At 39.9% G+C, this 21,168-nt stretch overlaps 1 protein-coding gene and 1 pseudogene across 1 annotated transcript in view; both read right to left on the reverse strand.

Moving 5' to 3' along the window:
* LOC111564513 (transmembrane channel-like protein 3) overlaps window positions 1–6,607 on the reverse strand; it is a 113,510-nt gene extending 106,903 nt beyond the window's left edge. Inside the window, exons 1-2 of the mRNA XM_055018544.1 lie at window positions 6,600–6,607; window positions 6,466–6,535 (exon numbers count right to left, since the gene is read on the reverse strand). Of these exons, the coding sequence (XP_054874519.1) occupies window positions 6,466–6,535; window positions 6,600–6,607 (78 nt within the window). The remainder of the gene's footprint in view (window positions 1–6,465; window positions 6,536–6,599) is intronic.
* Window positions 6,608–9,691: 3,084 nt separating this feature from the next.
* Window positions 9,692–13,762, reverse strand: LOC111564508 (peptidyl-prolyl cis-trans isomerase B-like; annotated as a pseudogene).
* Window positions 13,763–21,168: the final 7,406 nt, after the last annotated feature.

Consider the following 21,168-nt stretch of genomic DNA (forward strand, 5'->3'; position numbering starts at 1 on the left):
AGCTATTTGACCATAAAGGCCTGATTGACTCAGTCTCCTCTGAACAGTTGATGTAGAGATGTGTCTGCTACTAGAACTCTGTGTGGCATTTATCTGGGCTCTAATCTGAGTTGCTGTTAACTTGTGATTTCTGAGGCTGGTGACTCGGATGAACTTATCCTCAACAGTAGAGGTGACTCTTGGTCTTCCTTTCCTGGGGCGGTTGTCATGAGAGCCACTTTCATCAAAGCATTTGATCGTTTTTTTGACTGCACTTGAAGATACATTCAAAGTTCTTGAAATTTTCCGGATCAACTGATCTTCATGTCGTATAGTAATGATGGACTGTCATTTCTCGTTACTTAGCTGATTGGTTCTTACCATAATATGGATCTTAACAGTGGTCAAATAGGGCTGTCAACTGTGTACCAACCAGACTCCTGCACAACACAACTGTTGGTCCCAAGAACATTAAGAAGGCAAGAAATTCCACAAATTAACCTTGACAAGGCACACCTGTGAAGTTAAAACCATTTCAGATGATTACTCATGAAACTCATCGAGAGAATGCCAAGAGTGTGCAAAGCAGTAATCAAAGCAAAGGGTGGCTATTTTGAAGAATATAAAATATGCCATATGTTCCATATGGCATCTTTATATTCCATGTGTTCATTCATAGTTTTGATGCTTTCAGTGACAATCTACAATGTAAATTGTCATGAAAATAAAGAAAAAACATTAAATGACAAGGTGTGTCCAAGCATTTGAATGGATGTGTATGTTTTACTGTGACATCGCACAGACAAATTCAATTACCTTGATTCTCTTTGCAAGCACCTTGTTTGTGATTGATGCTGATTTAAATGAACAAATGGTTCATGTCTGCTGCTACATGTCTGTATAGCACAGTGACATACAATTATAATTACACCACTTCCATTGCAGGGGGATAAATACACTACCAGCCAAAAGTTTGGACACACCTTCTCATTCAATGCTTTTTATTTATTTGTATTATTTTCTGCATTGTAGATTAATACTGAAGATTAACACTTTTCTGTTTACAACACAATTCCATGTGTATTCTTTTATAGTTTTGATGTCTTCAGTATTAATGTACAATGTACAAAATAATTAAATATAAACTATTGAATGGGAAATGTATATAACACTATACATATATACCAATCAGGCAGCTGCACCCCATTTAAACTCTTTTTCATTTTCACTACATACTCTTCCACTTTTTCATCCTCTGCTGGCGATTGAATGGCTTGGAATAGAGGCAGAGGGTGGTTGGGTTATTTTAAACAGTTTGTATCCAATGAATAAAAAAAAATGTAACTTACTTCTCAGCTGCTTAGGTGTAAATCTCTGTATCTGAGGGAAAAGGTTGCCAGACTATATTTACTTCTATCACTAACCTTCCAGTGTACAGCATAATGCTTGGTTACATAAAAAAAAAGGGAAATCAATACTACACACACACACACACACACACACACACACACACACACACACATGCTCACACACACTCAAGGCAGAATTGCTACATTCATATCCTCCATTAGGTTTGTCTCTTCTCTCTGCTCCTGATTTTAAAGCTGATATGAATTGGTTTGTTTTATTTGGTTGGGTGTTTTTAGCTAGCCAATTAATGTCATGAGTTTTTTAGTTACTCTTCTAAATTTTAATCAGTTTGTACACGCAGCATTCCTGTACAGCATCACGTTCTGTGTATTTCAAGATAAACCCTAACCCTAACCCTGACCACTTGACAAGCAGTCCTGATAGATAAGTAGGTGTCTGTGATGGTTATCTGGAACAGTATGGAAATTAGTGCTATAATGTTTGTTTTTGACTCAGTAGTTTTGCCACTAGATTCCCTACATGCTTCCATGTACAGTAGTCACAGTTAACATCATGCATCCAAACACACACAGCTTGAGGGCGCTATAACACACACACAAACCCACACACAGGATGGATCTTCCCACTCAGTTCATGAATGTCTAAAGCCCTGAGCTCCTCCATGGGCCTGAGGGGGAAGCAGGGGACTCAGCAGGAGCACAGCACAGCAGTTTGCATCACTTCACACACTGTCTGATCAACATAAGAAATGGGTCAGTGGGGTAGGAGCTGGGGTGGGAGGGGCGGGGAGGGGCAGGAAGGGGAGGGGAGGGGGAGGAGAAGGAAGGGGAGGGGAGGGGAGGGGAGGGGAAGGAAGGGGAGGGGAGGGGAGGGGGAGGACAAGGAAGGGGAGGGGTTTTAACAGGGAAATAGTGCTCTCAGTTCAGAAAAGCATAGCAAACATCTTACAGGGAGAAGGGGGTGGGCAGAGAAGTGTGTTAGAAAGGGGAAGGAGAGATGGAAATGTTGCCTGTGTGTGTGTGTGTGTGTGTGTGTGTGTGTGTGTGTGTGTGTGTGTGTGTGTGTGTGTGTGTGTGTGTGTGTGTGTGTGCGTGTGCGTGTGCGTGTGTGTGCGTCAGGGGCAGGAGTTAAAGTTATGCAATAAAGTTTTAAAAATATGGACAATTGTTGAATTCATTCATTTTTAGTATATAGTGCATGACATGAAGATATTTATTATCAGTGTCTGAAAATATAGCCCTGCATAGTACCCTCAAAAAATCTGAAATTAACTAAGAAAAATAAATCGATAGCATAGCTTTCAAGCAACAACCTAATAATGCAATGTGCCATATTTCATAGATATGAAACTTACAGGGCTGCACAGTGGTGTAGTGGTTAGCACTTTCGCCTTGCAGCTAGACGATCCCTGGTTCGCGTCCCGGCTTTCCCGGGATCTTTCTGCATGGAGTTTGCATGTTCTCCCTGTGCATGCGTGGGTTCTCTCCAGGTACTCCGGCTTCCTCCCACAGTCCAAAAATATGCTGAGGTTAATTGATCATTCTAAATTGCCCGTAGGTGTGAATGTGAGAGTGATTGTTTGTCTTTGTATGTAGACTGGCGACCTGTCTAGGGTGTCCCCTGCCTTCGCCCGAGTCAGCTGGGATAGACTTCAGTCCCCCCCGTGACCCTAGTGAGGATTAAGCGGTGTATAGATAATGGATGGATGGATGGATGGATGAAAATATAGCCACTGCATAGTCCCCTTAAAAAATCTGAAATTAACTAAGAAAAATAAATCGATAGCATAGCTTTCAAGCAACAACCTAATAATGCAATGTGCCATATTTCATAGATATGAAACTTACAGTCGCATGACTCAACAGCTGACAGTGACTATTCTGAATTATGACGATTCATAAACATCTGAAATCTGAATGTGCCTGTCACCATACAGCTAGCTATTGAGTGTTCATCAGATAGTGTGTAGAGAATAAAAGGAAGAAGGAGAATAGTTTCAATGCATGTGTCATTCCTGAACAGACCTGGACATAGTACCAGATTACAACTGTCTGTACTAGTCAGGAATGTACCCATGGTGCACTCATGATTTAACATATAATCTGAATTTTAATGTTGTAGTACATTAATGTCTAGCTATATTTAAATACTTTGATGTATGCTATCAAGGACTATAATCTGGCTGATGTGTTTTGAACTACTGGCACAAGGATTTGAATTTATACACAGCTGGTACAACAGGCTTATGCTGTTTTCTTGGTTCTGTGCTTATTAAAACCTACTGACAAACAGCGATACAATTACACTGATCGAAAGGTTGATTCTGAATAATCACAGATACAGTAGTTCAGAACAGAAAACAGGCTGAATGAAAACATTAGTCCGGTTTATAAGCCTCTGTAGGAGGAACAGTTACTGCACCATGAAGCCAAAGCCAATCAACAAGGCAGGCCTAAACACAGTTTGCTTTTCAGATGCATAGTCATCTGACAATCACTGACAGGAAGCCTAAATAGAAGCACAGGGGGTCTACACACAGATGGCACACATATGCACTGGGATATGGTAATGCATCTGGGAATCTGGGCTTTGGTTTTGAAGGCCACTTGGACCTGTCAACAGCTGTGGATGTACATCCACAGAGACACAAACAGACATGTAGTAAAGTGAGAATATACACTAATCAGCAGCAGAACTTTCTCTCCTTAAATCATTACAGGCTGTGATTCCATTAAATAGATTTTTATCGATTCATGACGGCACATACTGCAACATTCCTTCTCCTACAGCTAAGCCTCACTATAACACTGATAGCCACATTGTCCTGATTGTTTGCTCCAGATTAACAGTTTACAGATCAGCTACATTTACAAAGGTTACATTCATATGAGTATGTGAGACTGAGACATGAAAAAGTGGAATTTAAGATGTTGGATCTAACATTTGTTTGAACAAAATGACTATAATAAACACAATGACAAACGTCAATGACAGACACAGTCTCACAACAAGCTACAATAAACCTTGTTTTCATTAGCAACATCAATGTTTGCAAAAGTAATATTTAAGATATATTTTGAATTCATGGATGATTCAAGTAATCAGTTCCATTGTCTTTAAAAAATAACCTCTTTATTAAATGTTGAACAGGCTCTTTTACCAAAGTTACTGCAGTGCAGAAAAAATGGAAGACATTGGAGGAGATGGTGTGTAATATTATTGAACCAACTGAATAAATGGTAGATTGAAAAAGCTATCTTTTCATTGGCAAAGTACTTGTGATGGCGTTTTCATTATAAGCAAGCCAGATACAATTTAAATCAATTACATATTGCCTCACAGAAGTATTATCTTTGCACAGATCAATAAGCCATGTTCACACAAACCAAGCGGACCAGGTGCATCATGTGGTCTGTCAGTGCAATATGGCGCTGGAGTCTGACTTAATAATGCTTTTTATTCTTCCTATTCTGCTGCATAAGGTTATGTCTTCCTTATGTCTTATTCTTGGTAATTATTTCCTGTTTTGTTTTGAAAATACTTAACCTTGTCTCATTTTAGATACCTCCACTTCCTGCACTCTTGTGTTTCCTACATTGCAATTGGTGCTATATGAATAAAATTGAAATGAATTGAAAAAACATTCACTTGCCCTGTCCTTATTAAGACCATATCATGCTTTCCTAGTTCACAAGGGTTTGTATGATGTACAGTCATGACCAAAAGTTTACAACACTGGCAAAGACCACGTATGTTATGGCAGTCTTGAGCGACCCAATGACTCCTAAAACTCGTATTTTTCTATGAGGGAAGTCTCAAAAGTAAAAAACAAAAAACAAACAATCACGAATTTTGGTTCTTTCACAGATTTGTTGTATGTGTTCTGGAAATATGGCAAAATCTACTGTGTCAAAAATATACATACAGCAATGATGAGAGTTGGCTAAATGTTCCCTGGCCATGTTCACCTCAACTAGGCGTTTTTGGTAGCCATCCACAAGCTTCTGTCAATATGTTTGGCCACTCCTCTAGACAGAATTGGTCCAAATTTGTGAGCTTTCTGACACAGAATTGTTTCTGTAGCACAGTCTGCTGGTTCTAGGTGGGGTTTTGGTTTGGGGAGACCAGTCTAAAATTTTAATTCTAGTCTGATGTAATCATTTTCTTTTCTCACTTTTGATGTCTGTTTGGGGTCATCATTCTGATGAAACACCTGACTGTGCTTAAGAGCCTACTTTCTGGCTAGTGATTTGAAGTTTTCCTGAAGACTCTGAAGGTAATCCTCCTGCAGCATTCCCTTTACTTTGTTTCAAAGAGCCCCAGAGGATAATCCTCACACCATCATGCTTGATGGTAGGTTTGATGTTGTTGGGGTTAAAGGCCTCACCTTCTCCCTCCAAATATATTTCTGGACATTGCAGCCAAATACCTCAGGTTTTTTTTTTCATCTAGTCACATAACTTTCCTCTAGACGGTCTTTTCTTTGTCCATATGATAAGCAGCAAACCTTAGCCAAGCATTAAGGTGCAGCCTCTAGAGAAATGGTTTCCTTCTTCCATGGCTGCCTCTCAGCCCATGGCGATGTAAAATACACTTGACTGTGTTCCAGCAGCTTCTAATTCATTTCAGATCTGGTTTTTCAGGATTTTTGGTTGACTCTTGACCATCCTGATCAATTGTCTCCCCGCAGCAGGTCATAGTTTGTGTTTTCTTCGTCGCGGTGACACAACTCCTCCATGAACTTTATACTTACAATTGTTTGAACAAAAGATTTTGTGATCTGTGGCTACTATGGCTCCTGAAATGGCTCCAGGTGACTTTCCTGACTTGTTCAAATCAATGATTTTCATTTTCAGATCTTTTCTGAACTCTTTAGACTGTGTGCGTAAGAAGCTGAGATATATGGAGCTTGCCGCCGATGCAAAGCAGCGAGGCTGGAAGGTGAGGGTCTGACCAGTCGAGGTAGGCTGCAGAGGCTTCGCAGCCACCTCGACATCCAGGATTCTCCAGGAGATGGGAGCACGTGGGAAGGTCCAACGGCAGGCGATCAAGGACCTCTGCAGAGCCGCTGAAAAGGGAAGTCAGTGTCTGTGGATGAAGATGCCATCTACTCACCTGAAGGCATCTAGGGGGTGAACCTGGGAAGCTGAGATTCACTGCTGAACCCTCTGGAGGTGTCGTGGGCCTATCAGTGAAACACCGATGAAGGAGAGCGCCCACTTGATAACCCTGAGGATGCCCTCACTCACCTGGCCATCCCACGGTGTCTGAAGTGTCTCATGTATGCAAGAAGGAATATCAACATCTAGTCCTACATGACAGATCCAAGGTCTCCTGTGCAGATGTCAGCATGGAGACTAAAATTTGTGACAGCAGCACTGCAGGTGCACCAGGAAACAACGGTGCTTAAAACAAATGGCTGCTATGAGAATTGTACGAAGAGATTCTTGGTCATCCACACCTAAAATTTATCACTGAAAGAGTTGTAATTAAAGTGGTAGCTGCTGGACATTAGAGAGTTTTGATTTGTACATTCCATTGAAAAGATTCTAATTTCTTCACTGTGCTCATCACACCTTGGGAATGGTGCAACAGTCCCATCTGCAAGTATGTGCTATATCCTGTAAAAAGCATAAAATCACAGCCTCTTAGAAACATTAGTGGGAGTATGTCAGAAGTAACATTACAAGCATGAAGCCAAAACCATTGTAAAGTACATGCCGACAAAAGTCATCAAGCTTCTGTCATCAGCCAAAAAGTGCGTAGATTTGCCCAAATAATCTAAATGTTGTCAAACTTTTTGCTGCCCCAGAACTGGAAATAAAAGGTCAAGTTCCTGGAAAAGTAAAACGATGATTCTACCTCTTCTCATTACTGCAGAAATGGCCAGGACAGAAAAGGCTAATTAGCAGCCACAAGCCAGGTAAAAGTAAAGACTTTTAACTAGAGTTGTGACAGTAGACCTGCTAATACAGCAAGTGCCACTGTTGTGTTTAGAACATACCAATAGATGGACTAATTTACCAGAGTTAACTTGAATGCATCAGGTTGTAACAAATTTGTACAGAGGTAATCATTATGTCAACCATTCATGAATTCTGGATTGATGTTTCGGAAATTAGGCAGTTGTTCTCTCTGTGGGAAAAAGCCAAGAATAATCCTTCCTCCCGCACATGCTTTGATTCAGAGAGTGCACTGAGAGGAGGTGCTGCTCACAGTGGGATCAATTGTCATTCTGGTTGTGAGAGAGAATGAGGACAAAGCTCGGCAGTGAGATAAGATTTTACCCATTTTCAATAGTAAAATAAACCAAAATGAACATCAGCATGTGACCATTAGTGTGGCTGTTGTGGTGGGCTGCCACACATGAATTAATGTATGGGATAGAGTGGTACCAAACTCTACTCTCTCACCCTGATCATTCTCAGATACCAGATTTTGGCTCTGATTGGTTTAATGGGAATCAGTACTTTGTATTATCACTGTAATTTGTTTGGTACTATTGAAAAGTACCAGAATTTGGTACCAAACCATTGTCACCATGATTGTCCACTTTCATATTGCCCAGTCTAATCAACTATTTTAATAAAATGCTAAAAAGAGCAGTTTAAACAAACAGAAAACGATTATACCACTTCAGGATTTCTGTTGTCAGTGACACAAATTTATGCCAAGGGGTGGGAAGTTAAAACAGGCCTCTGAAATAATAGTGCCTCAGAAATTTGGGCTTCACAAAGGCTTTTCCCAACAAAACAGCGTACAAACTGATCTCCAGAGGGAGAGGCCTTGCAGCACAGCGCACGAAAACACAGAAACAAAACATCCCTGAGCACACATGCGCTCTGAGGAAACACACAGCAATAATTACTGATCCAAAGACTACTACGCCTACTTAAATTTGCTCCCTGCTTAAAAATCCCAGGCCAAGAATATACAAAAGGAGCGCCTATGAAAAATGCATCAGGGAGGTGCTCGTATCTTTCATTCAGATTGCTTTGTTTTGTTCTGCCAGCCACCCCTGTTGTTAAATTTCTTCTCCTCCAAACAGCCCCACGCTAATGACTCAGTCTGCTCTTTTATAAAGTATTCTCCTGAAACAACAGATACACATCCTACACGCATATAATTGTGTGTATAATCTTGAGATGATATCGTTGAATCATTTTTGCTGCTTATCAGTGTGACAAAGAGGTGTTTTGCTTTGGAGGCAATGTGCTGACTATCGAGACAGGAGAGACACTGTCACGAAAGCCTTATAACGCTGGCTAGAATGTAAATATATAGTCTCTGCCACTGTGTACAGTAGGTCTTTTTCAACGTCAAAATGGAAATAGTACAAAACCGTTTGGTAAATGTTAAAACAATCATTCAGAGCATTTCATGTCACAGAAAAGTATAAGCAAACGGTGGCATCATGCTGCGTAGGTGTCATGACGCAATATGCACACCCTCTCTATTCATTCTAGCCTATGAAACCATGTGGTTGAGTGATAACATTTTACCCTGTGAGATTTGTGTTGAATCTATCCAGTGTCTTCCCCCACTGCCTTCTCCCCCTCTCCCTCCAGGTTGTCTGTCCTGTGGAATGAAAGAGAGACTGCATCCTCCTCATGAGATTTGCAGTGGCTCTCATTCAGCCAGTTTACTCAATAATCTATGCCACTGTTGGCCCGTTGCTTATACGTGTGGGTAGAGAGGGCTTTGTCTCGGAAATTCCTGCTGTATTTAACCCTGAGTGCTGTTGCATGGCTTCCTTTGAGTTTCTGCCAGCGGCGAAACATTGGTAATGCAAATTGTCATCAACCATGCTTACAGAAAATTTCAAAAATCTCCTTCTGTCCTTCTGTGTTCGGTGCATCCTCAAATACTGAAGGATTCTCTCCCACTGATGAACTGAAGACACTGTGTTCTATGCATGTTTGTTTGTGCTCATGCTCGTTTTTGTACAAGAAAAACTTTAATTATGAAAACAGTTATACACATTTAAATTGTCTTCAGAGCTCTATTTTTGAACCTTGCACATTGTCAGTATGCAGCTACTTTGGTGATTTTATCAAGGTCAAACTAAATACATGGTGCAAGTTTTCAGTAATTGCGGAATCATCTTCAATGTGAAAGCATCCTTTAAAGTAATCACTCCCTGCCTGTCGATGTGTTTAAACATTAAAATGTATATGTTACATCCCAGCTGTCTAGGATAGCCAGCCAGTAACAAAAAGAAAGTAAATAACACTCAGTTCCAGAGTGGTGGGGCTGGGATTTATTTTGAAAGGAGGTATGGTCAACTAAGTACAAAAATTGAAAGGGTCAAAAGTAAATGGGTGCTAAAAATGTGGTTACAGCATCGTCAGACAGACATCTGCTGTTATGATATTTTTTCCCAACTGCCATACACTGAAGTCATAACTGTGGTGATGAAGAACTGGGAGCCGTTAGTCTCTTTGCCGGCGTTGGCCATACTGAGCCAGCCAGGACTGTAGTGCTTCAGCTTGAAGTTCTCATTGGGGGAACAGTCTCCATAGATGCTCTTGCCTCCAGTACTGCCTCCTCTAGGAAAGTTTCCACCCTGGATCACGAACTGCTTGATGATTCTGTGGAATTTGCTGCCCTTTTAACCAAATGCTGTCTCTCCTGTTGCCAGTGCCACAAAGTTATCGACCATTTTGGGGACAGTCTTGCAGAACACCCCGATGACAATCCTTCCAACGTCCTCATCTCCGATTCTAATGTCGAAGAACACCTTTGCCATCACTTTGGGGCCTTTCTTCTTCTTGTCAGTGGATGAACCATTTGCAAACGTGAGAAAAATCAGTGATGATCATAACAGCTATAAGGAACTTCATCCTTCTCTTGCAGTCTCCCCATCAACAAGAACAAATGAACAGTCCCACACCATTAGCATCTGACTGCAGATTTGAAGTGTTGTGTGTTTAGGTATTACTCTTCTACACTATTCAGACAACAACACAATTTCCTACAGAAACCTCTACCATCATCTTGTATGATAATGATTGGCACAGCTACTTCAGAGCAATGTGACGAGCTAAAAGTGAATTTATTAATCACCACAACCTCCTATCTACAGTGTATTCTGTTTTAGCCAGATCATTAGAAACGCCGGCAACATGCCTCCTCCAACATCAGAAATTGGAAGGGCTGTGTCGGACAGTTTCTGTTACAATACATTGGGTTGATAGGTTATAAACGCCCCTTGTAATTTTTCCAAGGATTAACCTTCCATATATTTTGTGCAAAAAGGTATTCTTAGAGACATTTCAGGTACACTCATTTTCAGTTTAACCGCAAATAGAGCAGTTTACATAACTTGAATGAGTTTTCAGTTTTTCTTAAAAAACTGTCCTCTGAATAAAACATATGTACATCATATAAGAGAGCAGCTCATTGTGTTGTTTTTATTTAAAGTTAAATTATTTATTTGAATTGATTAATTTGATAAAGGAGTACATATTTTCATCAGGCAATTAATCAATACAGCTTTTTGTTACAGCATTTTTTATACAGGTTAGTACAATTTAAAGTGCTCTACAGATAATGGTATTTCCGTATGCAGATTGAATGTTCTCACATGGCCTGCATTGCTTTTCCCCGGTGCTCTGACTTCTTCCCACAGTCCAAAAACAGGGTAGGTTAACCGGCAATTCAAAACTGAATGTAGGTGTTGACATGCGGGTTTGTCTGGTCTCTTTCTTTTAGCCAGCAACCTGTCCAGGGTGTACATCGTCTCTTGTCTAATGTCAACTGGGATAGGCTCCAGTGACCCATCACCCTCTACAGGGTGAAGCAGGATTAGGTATTGGGATGTTAATAAACTAATTTTTTTTTAAAGACAAAAATGTGATGCACTTAAAAAAGGTTTAAGTAATAAAATCAGTTAAACAATGTAACATAGGCCAAAGACAATAACATTAAAAGTGATAAGAGGGAATAAAAACATTTAAATATGAATATAGTAGAATAAATGAGTAAATAAAGTGTCCACTGTGGGAGTTTTGACCACATCTCATGGTTTTAAAACCTCTACGAAGATCTGGGAAAAAAATAGTATGTGGACCTGTAATCAGGAACCTCAAAACCAGGAAATAAATGTCATGGTCACATCTAATATTGTCTTACTTATGTGATGCTTCTCATGACAGCATTGGTCTTTAGCTGTTTAGCAATGCTAGGTCAGCCATGTCACAACTCAGCTACACGCACATGAATAGTAGACATCTGTCAGAAAAACAAGAATTTCTGAAAAGGTTGAATTACTCTGTTAAGCAAAGACGTCCTTTTCCTTGCGCCAGTATTCGTGAGTACTTTGCTGTGAAGCTTCTTGCTGTAATGAAGCATCATCAATATGTTGAAAACTAAAGACAGAGACAGAAGAATGGAGTATAAATTGCTTTGTCCCAAAAGAATGTTCCACTCCATCAGTCCCATTTCATCACATTTAATTCTATCCATTAAAGGTGTAAATGCAGCAGCAGAGGACCAGCTGGATCATTTCATATTCTGCTTGCTGCCATGTCATGAGTCAGTGTCGGCTCATCAGACAGAGAAAGACTGGACCAGTTGCAGTTGGCACATTTGCATCAAGTCCTTTCACCAGGATGGAGTTCAACTCACATCTTGCAAGCGTGGGCAACAATCTTACTTTAGTCAGCCACAACACAAGCAACATTTGGAAGGAACTGCAAATCACTGTGGCATTTAAGTGTGTATGAGGAGGGGTAAATATAGAAGTAATAAATAGAAAAAGCATACTGCATGTAATGATTTGCTTCCATTAGGAGACTCTCTGAGAAGTGCCTCCCACATATTGTCAGCATTAGCGTGTGTGTGTGTGTGTGTGTGTGTGTGTGTGTGTGTGTGTGTGTGTGTGTGTGTGTGTGTGTGTGTGTGTGTGTGTGTGCACTGTCCTTTGCTTGTCCGACATGAGGTTTAAACTGCAGGACTTGTGGGTAGGCATGAGAGTAAGAGGTGAAAGTGGCAAGGACAGAGGTAGCCACTGTGTATGTGTGTGTGCATAGAGATACGAAGACAGAGGGCAGACGCCTGCCTGGTTCGTCTCTGCTGAAACTGTCTCCGTCTGGCATAATAAAGACCATGTGGAGTCAAACTGTGACCGCTGTGCTCTGTGAAGGATAAAAAATCCATTATGCACGTAGACATGACACACACACACACACACACACACAAAGACACACACACTATGGAGAGAAAAAAAACAGACAGAGAGCGAAAGGGAGGAAGAGACGTGCCTTAAAACCCTGCTCATTTATAATGCATTTAATGCATGCATGCAGTTTGGGCTTTGAACAACAAACCGAGTGCTCTCCTGCCCCTCCTCCCTCAGTCATGGAGGGGAAAACCCACAGCCTGCTCTGACTGCTTCTTACAGGCAGGAACATGCTGGAGGAGAAGGTTTAACCATTATGAGGTTCTGAAGTCAGCTCATGTGGACCACTCTGACCAGCTAATTTCGGATTGTGAAGATGATCATTAGCTTGGAATGTATCTATAGTGTGGTCTAAAGTGTTAAGGCACACCGTAAAAAGTAACTGCATTATATTGTTTAACAACAATAAAAATTCAAACAGGTATTAAAGAATAGTTCCATTTAACGATCTAACCAAATACGTTGTAATTCTGGCCACCATTTTAATTGGTAAAATTGCACTAATCAAGTTGCAGTAAGTGAATTCTGGGAAGGCTGTAACATCACTAAGAGTAAGGTAAAGACCTTACAATAGTGTAATATAGAGAAAATTCCAACAATTTCCAACAATTTCCTTTGAATGAGCTGTTTGGCAACAGCAGGGAAAAGAACTCCCCTTAGACACAAAGAAACCTCTGGCAGAACTAGCTCACCATTTGGGGAGAGAGAAGATGATAGCAAACAGAAAACAAACAAACTGTCACGGGAAATACCAAGACCCAGGAAGATAGATAAGTCACAGCACACAGAATTAAAGTTTAACAATGTATTACGATAAATAATGCAACTGCAGGAATGAAGCAGAAGTAAGTGTCCAAGTGGAGTATTTAAAGTAGCTTTTCCATTCATCTCCTTCTCTGATGCAGATGAGATGATAGGCATTGCAAAAGGTCCAGTTTTGAGAAGATGGTGGCACCACTGAGGGCAGTGAAGGCAGAACTGACGAGGGGTAGTGGGTACTTGTTTTTGACAGGGATGTGATTTAGGCCTTGGAAATCAATGCAGGGTTAAAGGGAACCGGTCTTATCTACAAAGAACAATCTGGCTTCATCAGAAGATGAAGATGGTGTAGTGATACCAGCAGCAAAGGAATCTCTGATGTATGTCTCCATGGCTGTGTGCTACTAGTGGCTCCAGGAAGCAGGTCGATGGACCAGTCATACGGCCAATGTAGGGGTAACAGGAGGGCATGATTCTTGCTGAACACTTGGGCCAGGTTGTGGTACTCCCCGGGGCACTTCAGACAGGTCAGTCTCTTCCAATGGACTTTAAACAGTAGGCGTAACTGGGGTCAGAGCAGAACGTAGACACTTGGTATGGCAATGGGGATTCCAGCAGAGAACCTACTGATTATCATATCAGAGCCATGCACATACACATCCACATGCACACCTCTGCAATGCCACTGATTATGGAAGGGGAAAAGGAAGGAGAGCTACCAGCAAATTAATGATCCCAGAAACTGTAGATGAGAAATGTGAAGCTCTGCAGCCAGAGATACCTGCAGAGAGGACAAAACACAAACTACAAGAGAGAGCAGTACCAAAGGTAGTGACATATATTGGTGGTATATAATTGATAGAAAGAGAAACAAAGCTTATCCCACATGTTTCTTGCCCTGTTAGGCTCTGTTATAGTAATGTTAAGTGTACAACTGAGACTCGGTCTTGGCCTGTGTGTGTATTTTAGACTTATGTGTCCCAAGATTTAATGTTGCTCCTACTCATTGCCTGTCATGCTAACACAGTCTTTCATCCCCCTGCAGGGCATTAAGGTTAGTATCTACTTGTAGTAAAACTCACAATATGATTCACAAAGTCAGAAATAGAGAGAGATTCATTTCTCAGTAAACGGCATTTGAAAATGATCAAACCACCCCAAACCTTTATTGAACAAAAGACCCAAACTTGAACAGTAACAAGATACAATGTCTAATTTGCATGGCGGATTTGTTCAACCTAAGATCTCGGCAGTTGCGTCCACGAATAGTGCAAAAAATGATGGCTAAATCTACAAGACAAGATAAAATTGTAAAAACTAATAAATCCAAATACAAAGGTAATGAGTTAACCCTGTATGTTGTATAGGGTAGTGGTAACTTGTTGTTAAAGCTTTCGACTACTAATCTAAAGGGCTACTTACATAACCTTGTTTCACTTTAGTGTCCTCATCTGTCTTGCAATCTACTGAACTTGTGCAAAAATCTGGATGTGCAACAGCTGCTTGTTAGTAGAAAGTGTGTTTAAATGGATGAATCACATCAAGTAATGGCGAGACTACAGAGTGGTGACAAGCAGAGAGCACAGTATGAATAAAATATAGACTTTCACTCTGCAAAGGCATGGCTCCCACCTACTCCATTTCTGTGTTTCTGTTCTGTAGGAGGGTGGTCAGTGTCTCTCTCTTTTTGTGTGTGTGTGTGTGTGTGTGTGTGTGTGTGTGTGTGTGCGTGTGCGTGTGCCTGTGTGTCCAAATGGAGGTCCATTAAATGCATGAGATGTAGGTCAAAGCATGGAGAATACGAGAAATGTTCTGTTGTTCCTCTGCTGTTAACCCAGACTGGCACACCAGACATATTTGCCTACAGCCAAATGTTCAACCAGATGCAGCTTTTCAACATGGAAACCTGGATGAAAGGTTGCCATTTTTCTCATATCAATACCCATGAAGCAAGTAACATTTAAAGACAATTCGCCATCATCAATTCCAAGGATGTTTTATCATCTGTCTCACAGAACAAATACTGTGTAATTTTTACTCCGCCAAGGAACGCAGCAGAGTTATGTGATGATTGCCGTACATGAATCCTTCTGTCTTTGCACAACATTACCCAAGTCCCATCAATTCCTGCCTCTACATATTGTAGGGACCCTCTATGATGAATGAGTGAGACTTTATCTTGTTCTCTGGTTGTTTATTGAACCTTCACACAGGCTACTGTGGGCCGTAGCTAACGTCAAAATAACTTCAAAAACCCTATAACTTAGCTCCAGAATTAGCCGCCACTCTCAGCTCTCTCCAGCCCGACACACACACCTGCACGAAGCAACACACATACACACACACTACTGCTGACTCTGAGCCAATCAGAGTTGAGCTAACTAAACATGGCACATTCGTTGATATTAGGCAAATTTCAAACTGAACAATAAACTTTGAAATCTCAACATCAACAACAATATCAGTCCGTTACAATATTTAGGCCACGCAATTCGGTATCCGTACATAACGTACACATGCATAACACACACCTGTGGTCAGCGCAAGGTAATTTTTTTAAAAAATTAGGTCCGTCGGAAATGATAGAAAGACTGAGCAGTCTTGGTGGAGTACTGTGCTCTCTGAGTGCTTTTTTTGTTATAAATGTGTAATTCCTCACTGACTATGAAAGATGGGTCACACATACATCTATAAAATTGGTATATTCATTATTCCCCTTCAAAATATAAACATTTTACTGGTACACTGTTATGCCCAGCAGCAGTCATCAAAATCACACATTTTCTGTGACACTGTGAACTACATAAGGGTGACAAATTAAAGGAAACCCCTGATAGGTTCAAAACAGCAAGATGAAACGTTGATAAAACTACATGAAAAGAAGCTTGATGAATATTGGAAGCCCATTCTTTGGTCAGATGATACCCAGATAAATTTTCTCAGCTCAGATAGAGTCCAACATGTTTGACATGAACTCCCACAGTAAGGGGATCCAGTGATTCTGTTATGCTGTACGGGGGATTTTGCTGGCAGGGTTTGGGTCCACTTGTCCCTCTAAACCTTGATTATATCTCTTTGTGCCTACAGGCAGCTGCAGAAACCTACAAATGTGTAATTGTGTAATCGTTGTTATTAACCTACTTTTACTACTTTGTTAGCCCACCGGAAGACTGCATACATACAGTACATACAGTAGGTCATGTATATATTCTGTGAAGCATGTCTTTGCATCATTGTTGCACAAATCTTGGTGGGAAGGTAAATCAGTAGTCGTATCACTGATCAGCTGCATTGGCATCTTCCTAAAATGGCACTCCTTGCATAGCTTTAAAGAACAAGCAAGTGTTTTAGAGTTGGTACAGGGCTATCAGTGGAAATCAGAGTTGCTATGACAGGTCATCAACCCCTATAGACACTAAATAAAAATAAATTTAAAAAAAACAACTTGCCGGCGGGCTGCACTGTGGCTCGGCCGTTAGCATCCTGTGTCCTGGCCTAGGATCTTTCTGCATGGAGTTTGCATGTTCTCCCTCTGCATGCGTGGGTTTTCTCAGGGTACTCCAGCTTCCCCGCACAGCCTGAAAACTTACTGAGGTTATCTGATGATTCTAAATTGTCCATAGGTGTGAACGTGAGTGTGATTGTTTGTCTCTCTGTGTAGCCCTGTGATGGACTGGTAACCTGTCCAGGGTGTCCCCTGCCTTCACCTGAAGTCAGCTGGGATAGACTCCAGGCCCCCACGACCCTACAGTGGATTAAGCTTATATTTTCGTCATATGTCATATGATGACAGTAAAGCTATTCTATTCTATTCTATTCTATTCTATTCTATTCTATTCTATTCTATTCTATTCTATTCTATTCTATTCTATTCTATTCTATGGATGAAATTTGCTGGCTTTCTGGCACAAAACTGACAAAATGTTAGTGAAGTACAAGAAAAGAAGCCTGATGAATATTGGGAGCAGATTCTTTGGTCAGATGAGAAGAAGTTACATTTTTTGGGTCAGAAGGGATCCAGCATGTTGGAAATGAACGTCACCAAGACTACCGCAGTGAACGTACATATAGTCCCATCTGTGAAGCACTGAGGCAGGAGTGTAGCAATACAGGACTACTTGAATGCTAAAGGTGCATTTATAGATGACACCATGAATTCTTGCAGACATGCTAAGACACTCCCAATATGCAGATGTTCGACAAGAAAAATATTCCAGCATGATAGCAACTGGAAACAATCAGTCTCAACAGAAAAGCCTCTCTCCAGAAATGTGGTATTTTCAATACCAAAGAGGTTTAAGGGGGATACACAACCTATTGAAGTTTTGACAAATAATGAATTTTCGTTTCATTAAGTTCTAACTGTGGAGCCTGAATTATTAATATAATGAATTGAAACTGTTCATTTTTGTTTTAACATAAGAACATTTCTACTGTGTATTGTATGCTGTGATTTGGATTATACAAATATAAATAACTTGAAACTAATCTCTAGGAGAGGAATGTTGGTTCTTAATTAGCACTGCTGATGTGTGGTTCCTGGTGAGCATTACTTGGAAAAAAGACAAAGCTCTTCTACTACACGTGCAATGCTGACTCATATTAAGTCATTTAATAATTTATAAATTATCAAAAGAACAGTTAACTCACAAATTTCACTTGTTAACTTGCAACTTTGTTACATTAAGCACAATACAAAAAGACAAGAATCACATTTAATGAGATGTCTTGTGTTGCTAGACCAAACTCTGCCTTGCTAACAGCAGGCCAATAAAAAAAAACAAATACGAACCAATACAAAACAGTAATATTGTAGCTGCATGGTTGATAATATTTGTATGTAAGTATCTTTCGCAATGTTTCCTACATGTTTGGCTCAGATCTGAAGTATGTTCTCATCACCAGTATAATGTGATTTAATTTTATTCTAAAGTCTGACACGGTCAATTGTATTGTTGCAAAACATTGTAATTTACTAAATTAAACTGATTTCAGCAGATTTTGCAGGAAAAAAAAGCAACATGTGTAATATAATGACAGTACTATGAGTCAAACTTGTACTGTATATCATTATTTCTTTTCTTGGCCAAGAGAAGCACAGGCCATCTTTTAGTGAATCTTTGACCACAGGAAGCAGTATGTGAACTCCATGTGTTGCACATTTGGATAAAAACACTTGTCAGCTCTTTTCCGCAGTGGTAAGATTGCTTCCTAATAATATGGTTTATAGAGCCCACTTCTGTGGCCTGTGTCAGACGTTTCCATTTTAAACTTATCATTAGAGTCTGCTCTTACTATCTTGCAGCAAAGCATGTGTTTAAACGTCAGTGTTTCCAACAGGACCACACGACATGAGGATGTGCTTCAGCACAGGAAAAAAGGTAGGGGAGTGAAAGAACAAGCACAGAGCAGGAACTGTTCTTTTATGAGAGAAAGGAGTATATTCTCAGAGAAGCTCAATTTAATAAATACTTTTAAGAAGAAAAATGTCTAAACTATGACCTGACGATGTCGCCTGACTTGAATGTAATAGAACACCTTCCGACTATTTTAAGGAGAAAGGTAGAGCAACACAGTCACTCCAACAAAGAGCAGTTATCTCTGAAAAATGGCAAAACATCTCTCTAGAAATTCATCATTCTCTTAAAAAGGGGTAAATGGTCTGCCCTTAAATAGCACTTTTCTACCATAGTGGTACTTAAAGCACTTTACAATGTGTTTCTCATTCACCCATTCACACGCCAATGATGACATAGCTGCCATGCAAGATGCTTCCCTGCCATCACGAGCAACTTCAGGTTCAGTGTCTTGGCCAACGACACTTCCGCATATGGAGCGGTGGGGGGGTTTGAGATTAGTGAAAAAACCAGACTACCACCTGAGGCACAGCTAATAGTGAGCATACAGCCTATTAAAAAGATCAGTTTTGAAACATAATGAACTTTTGTTCCATTGAGCTCAACTATCCAAATGCTCAACTTACAAGTAATGACATAGTTTTGAATCATTTAACATTTAAGTAGTAGTGAATGGGGTACACTCACCTCTGCCATGTATTGTATGTGCAGGTAAGAGGATTGGGGATTGAAGGAACAAGCAGAGAGCAGGAACTGCTCATTTATGACATAGGAGAGTATTGTAAGTGAGGCTCATTTTAATATACAGCATTAGCTTTTGACACATCAAGCACGATGCAGTTCAGATTAAATCAGCATGTTTACAAGTAGAAGCTAAAAATAGTTTTCATCTCCTTTTGTTTGTCACTGCCTTTGGAATGCAAGAGTCATAGTTCTTTATTTTCATAGTCTGTGTTTTTAAAGGATCAACGAACACGGACGCTCAGTGAGCATGTTTGGCTTTAGCCGTGATCAACACCAACAAGTGACATAAAAACATCTAAACCACAATTAGAATAATAAGCGGCTCTTGGACACCAGATAACCATTGTCAGTTCATTGCTAGATTCTTACTATAAATTCAGTAATGTTTCTGTGTGAAAGCTACAAAGTCTACTTTCTGTCATCACAGAACACAACATTAGCCACAGTTCTTCCCTCTTTGTGTCATTGAGAGTCAGTGATGCTTTGCCAGTCTTCCATACCACCCCTCATATATTTTTCATCCAGTGTTAGGAATTGGAGTGTGAATTTTAGTCCTAGTATAAAAAATATGAACAAAAATCTCACAAATCCCACCCCTCACAAGTTTGTCTGATAATGAATGTGTAATTAAAGATTAAACAATTAGTCTATGAAGTGATTAACACCTGAAAAATTATCCACAACTATTTTGATAGTCATACTTCACCTTAAACTCTTTCACCCCCCTCGAACCAGATTTAAAATTGTGAGGATTTGGTGTTTTTCTCTAGTGAACGTGATTGTGAGCTGAATATTTTTGGGTCTTGGACTATGGTTTGGGCAAAAACAAGCAATGTCAGAATATTACCTTTAGCTTTATGACATTGGGATGGACAGCTTTCACATTTTTGTGGAATCTTACAAACCCAGCGGTTCATTGAACAGTGGAAAACCACTTTTAGTTTTTACTGTTCCATTTTGAGTTCAATTCAGTTTTGTTTATACAGCGCAAATTCACAACATATGTCATCTCACAGCACAGTGCTGCAAACTCCCGTATTAATTAGCATTGAAATCAAATGATCGGGCATTGCCTCTCAGAAAAGGGGTGCTTTGTCTGGATCATAACTTTAGTTGCCAAAGGTTTTTTTCTTTAGTCAACAAAGTAAGTCAAAATTCTAAAATGCTTCAGAGCTTAAACTTTCTTTCGAAGAAAAAAAACACAGTATAAACTAGACAAAGTAAGTGAGACAGGAATCTACCAAACATTTGCTGGTAGCTTAGCATATACAACAACAGGGCAGCAAATGATCATTATTTTCACTATTTATTATTTATTCATTTGATGCATCACTTTTTGAAGTTAGTGAAAATGCTCATCTTCCAGTTTCCAAAGCACAAGATGATATTTTTGTGTCTAATTTTGCTTGAACCAACATTTTAAAATTCAGAGACATTCAGCAGCCAATCATAACCGTTGACTGGATTTTTTTTCTCATTTTCTTCTGTAATATTGTCATAAATCACAAACTTCTAATTACCAAAATTGCGTGCGATTGATTTCAAGTGATTAAACGTCAATTGACTAATTACTGCAGCTTCGAATGAGTTTCCTCAGCAACTGATTAGACAACGTATTTTTTGTAAATGTGACATTTGATGAACTCAAAAATGAACATCGACATCATGACAATCAAATATCACATTTCTAAAAAAAATTCTCAGTATCTTTTTGAACTATTTCATTAGTCTATCAATAACCAGAAAAGACAGATTATGAGCTTAGTATTAGTGTAA

The sequence above is a fragment of the Amphiprion ocellaris genome, chromosome 1 (genome assembly GCF_022539595.1).
Source record: "Amphiprion ocellaris isolate individual 3 ecotype Okinawa chromosome 1, ASM2253959v1, whole genome shotgun sequence".
NCBI classification, from domain to species: domain Eukaryota; kingdom Metazoa; phylum Chordata; class Actinopteri; family Pomacentridae; genus Amphiprion; species Amphiprion ocellaris.